The sequence below is a fragment of the Glycine soja genome, chromosome 15 (assembly GCF_004193775.1).
Source record: "Glycine soja cultivar W05 chromosome 15, ASM419377v2, whole genome shotgun sequence".
NCBI lineage: Eukaryota > Viridiplantae > Streptophyta > Magnoliopsida > Fabales > Fabaceae > Glycine > Glycine soja.
The window spans coordinates 17,127,472-17,130,659 of NC_041016.1; the positions used below are offsets into that span (position 1 = coordinate 17,127,472).

A 3,188-nucleotide genomic window follows, 5' to 3' on the forward strand; every position below is an offset into this window, starting at 1 on the left:
TGACTACTGATAACTATCTTTGTATGGAAATAAAGATTAGTGGACATACATTTTATGCTATATGTATTCTGAGCTGAGGTACGTAGTTTGCTTTGTCTGAAGAAAGATTGTATTATATAAGGAAGTGCTAGGGCCAAGTAAACCATGATAAACTGATAGTGACACTGAAATTACCATGAGAAAAACTATTTGTAGTTACAATATATAATTAGTAGTTACTCCATTCAGTCACATATACTACTAAAATGGAAGTTACTCCATGTTGTGTCTTTTGCCTTTAGGAGTGACACTGAAATGTTTTGTCCTCACCTCTTCCTTAGAAAGAGATGCAGATTATAATTCTCTGCAAAGCAGAACTCCCTAAATAAAGATATTTTGGCACTGAAACTGTGGTATTGATCCATTCAGTCACATATACTACTAAAATGGAAGTGAATGGGTAAAATGGCAAAAGATACTCATAAGCCTCATGAATAGTGGATGCACCTAGATGAGGGATCAACACCTAGATGATAAGGATTCTCTAATTAGCTCTGCCTTAGAGATGATTCTCTAAGAAGTCAATTAGAGGATTGATAAAAGTTTTGAAAATAGTTTTTGTTGTACATGTATTTGTTGTTGTGGCTTGTGGTATAAGGTCTTAAAAGATTGGGTAATGGGAGAGATCCAGGTCAAACTTCCTGTTTGGATATGCATATTCATAGACACTTCTGTTACTAGAGTAACTATAGCTACTATTTCTTTTAATACGAAAAGGGACAACCCCCATAGCTACTTTGTTTTGATCCTTTTTGCATCTAGTCACACCAGATGCATATAAAAATAAAATGTCAAAGATATCACATTTCTTTGTAATCCCATTAGGGGGAACAAATAATGTGTAAAGGACAATTTCCTTCATCCTTATTTAGCAGTCAAACTCTTTCAAGGCAAAAATTCCCATATTGTTGAGTATAATTCTGATTAAAAAGAACTTGTATGTCCAATCATTAAGTATAATACTGACCAAAAGAACTTGCTGAACCAATCATCTTTTAGACAATGCCACATCTGATTTCAATTTTGAATTATTTTTTTATAAAATTCATTTTACAACCAATTTTAAACCAATTCTGAAATAAATTCTGACTCAAAAACTAGTTTTAAAACCTATTTTAAATTAAAATTTGATTTTAAATCCAGTTTGGTTTCAAATAGGATCTGATTTGGTTTTGTGAAACCCAACCATGCACATCCCGAAGCCCAAAAACTCTGTCATGTGTCAAATTAGACTAGTTAGTTTACCATTAGGCCAACCAAGGCGTTAGTGTACCATGAAGGAATTTTGTAGAGCAGACAAGAATAAGTCTAAAAGGGATTACAGAAAAAACATTCAATCAATAAAACTATCAGAATTGCCAAACAGAGAAGTGATGCAATCATTTAACTAAAAGAAATTAACAAAATAAAGAAGGCATCATTTAGAGTTCAAGCATAGCCATGCTACCTTCTCAGCCACAGCAAAAGCAGCTTGCACTGGTGTCATTCCTTGGAAGGGAAGTAGAGCAGTTGTGAGCTCCCAAAGCACAATACCAAAATTGTACACGTCAACTTTGCGAGTATAAGGTTTTTCCTTAACCATCTCCGGTGCCATCCAATGATATGTTCCAGAGTTCCCTTTGCTTTTCTGGCATCGCGTTTCAAGAAAAGATGTACCAAAATCTGCCACCTTAACCCTCATGTCATCATCGAGAAGAAAATTACTTGACTTAAGGTCTCTGTGAATCACACCTTGTGAATGAAGGTACTCCATGCCCCTTGATATATCTAGAGCTAACCTTAGTATTGTTTCCATTGAGAGTGAGTACGGCTCTTTCTTGTTTAAATACATCCTCAGAGTCCCTTGTGACATGTATTCTGTTACGATACAGTACACGTGCTGTTTTTTACATGTTGTAATAACCAGCTGATGTGACTTTATTGTAAAATGGGTATAGGTTCACCACCACAACATCAAAAGTACCTGAAAAGGAAAACTTTAAGCAAAAGCAAAAAAATACAATCTCACAAACTGAATGATCACAACTCTAATGTAACACAACAAATTTCTAGCACAACGTACTTGTAATAACAACTAATAACATAACTTACCAATCCCATGAGTACTAAGGGCTTCGATATGATGTTTTTGGTCTCTTTAGCAAGCTCAACTTCCTAAGAAAAAATAAATGCCCAATTTAACCACTCCCAAATCCAAAAACAACATACAATTCAACATCGACTAAAAACACAATTGACATCAAACTCAAGATTCTCCTCCTGGTAAACCAGACTCAAACTCAAGATTCTCCTCCTGGTAAACCAGACTCAAACTCAAGATTCTCCTCCACGACAATGATGTTACCAAATCCAGACTCAAACTCGAGATTCTCCTCCTGGTAAACCACCTCGTCATCACTATAAAAAAGAAAAGAGTCAGAAAACCACAACCCTAGGGTTCCGTTTCAGTGACCAGAACCTAAAAAGGGCGAAGTAGTTGATACCTGACGATGCCGCAATCTTCGTCAGGAGGGAGGCGAATGGCGTCGAGATCGAGAATGGAGAGATCGACGTCGAGATGCAGCGCCGTGTCCTCGATCTCCTTCATTACCATGACGTCCGCCATGATTGTAGCAAGCATAGTGTTATCGTTATGAAGGCAGATGGCGGTGTGAGAAAGGGTTTGATTTCTAGGGTTTTCTCTAGTTTCGTAAACGCAAAAATGGTGCGCCGCAGGGTGTAAGGATTGTGTTTTGCTCTTCCTTTGGTAAAATTGGAGCTTTATATTCTTTATAGGTTTCTCTCTTTATAATCTAGGTGTCACTCTCTTTACTTATATTAACTCTGGAATTATTATTAAAATGTTGTCAACATTTTTTCTTAGACTGATACTAGGTGTCTCTTTTTTTATATATTTTATGTAGTATAAGTTTAGTGAGTTTGCAGTCAAAAAGTATAGTGAATTTTATATTTATTATTTTAAGAATTATCTTTCAAATGTATGATTTTTTTATTATTTGTAAAAATTAAATTTATATTTTATTTAGGTGGTTGTAAAAATATATTTTAAGGAATTTTGTGATGTATGTTTTTGGAATAATAAAAAATTTGACAGGTTAAATTTAAACTCTATTATTAAAAATAGTTTTCTTTTTCAAATGAACTAATAT

General features: G+C 34.7%; 1 protein-coding gene across 1 annotated transcript; it reads right to left on the reverse strand.

Annotated features, from left to right (window-relative positions):
- Nucleotides 1-1,456: 1,456 nt before the first annotated feature.
- LOC114385901 (serine/threonine/tyrosine-protein kinase HT1-like) lies at nucleotides 1,457-1,891 on the reverse strand. Its single transcript, XM_028345938.1, has one exon. It carries the CDS (start codon nucleotides 1,889-1,891, stop codon nucleotides 1,457-1,459), a length of 435 nt encoding a protein of 144 aa, XP_028201739.1.
- Nucleotides 1,892-3,188: the final 1,297 nt, after the last annotated feature.

Bases quoted from the DNA above. Each gene is read 5' to 3' on its own strand.
- LOC114385901 (XM_028345938.1), bottom strand. From the start codon at position 1,891: ATGTCACAAGGGACTCTGAGGATGTATTTAAACAAGAAAGAGCCGTAC.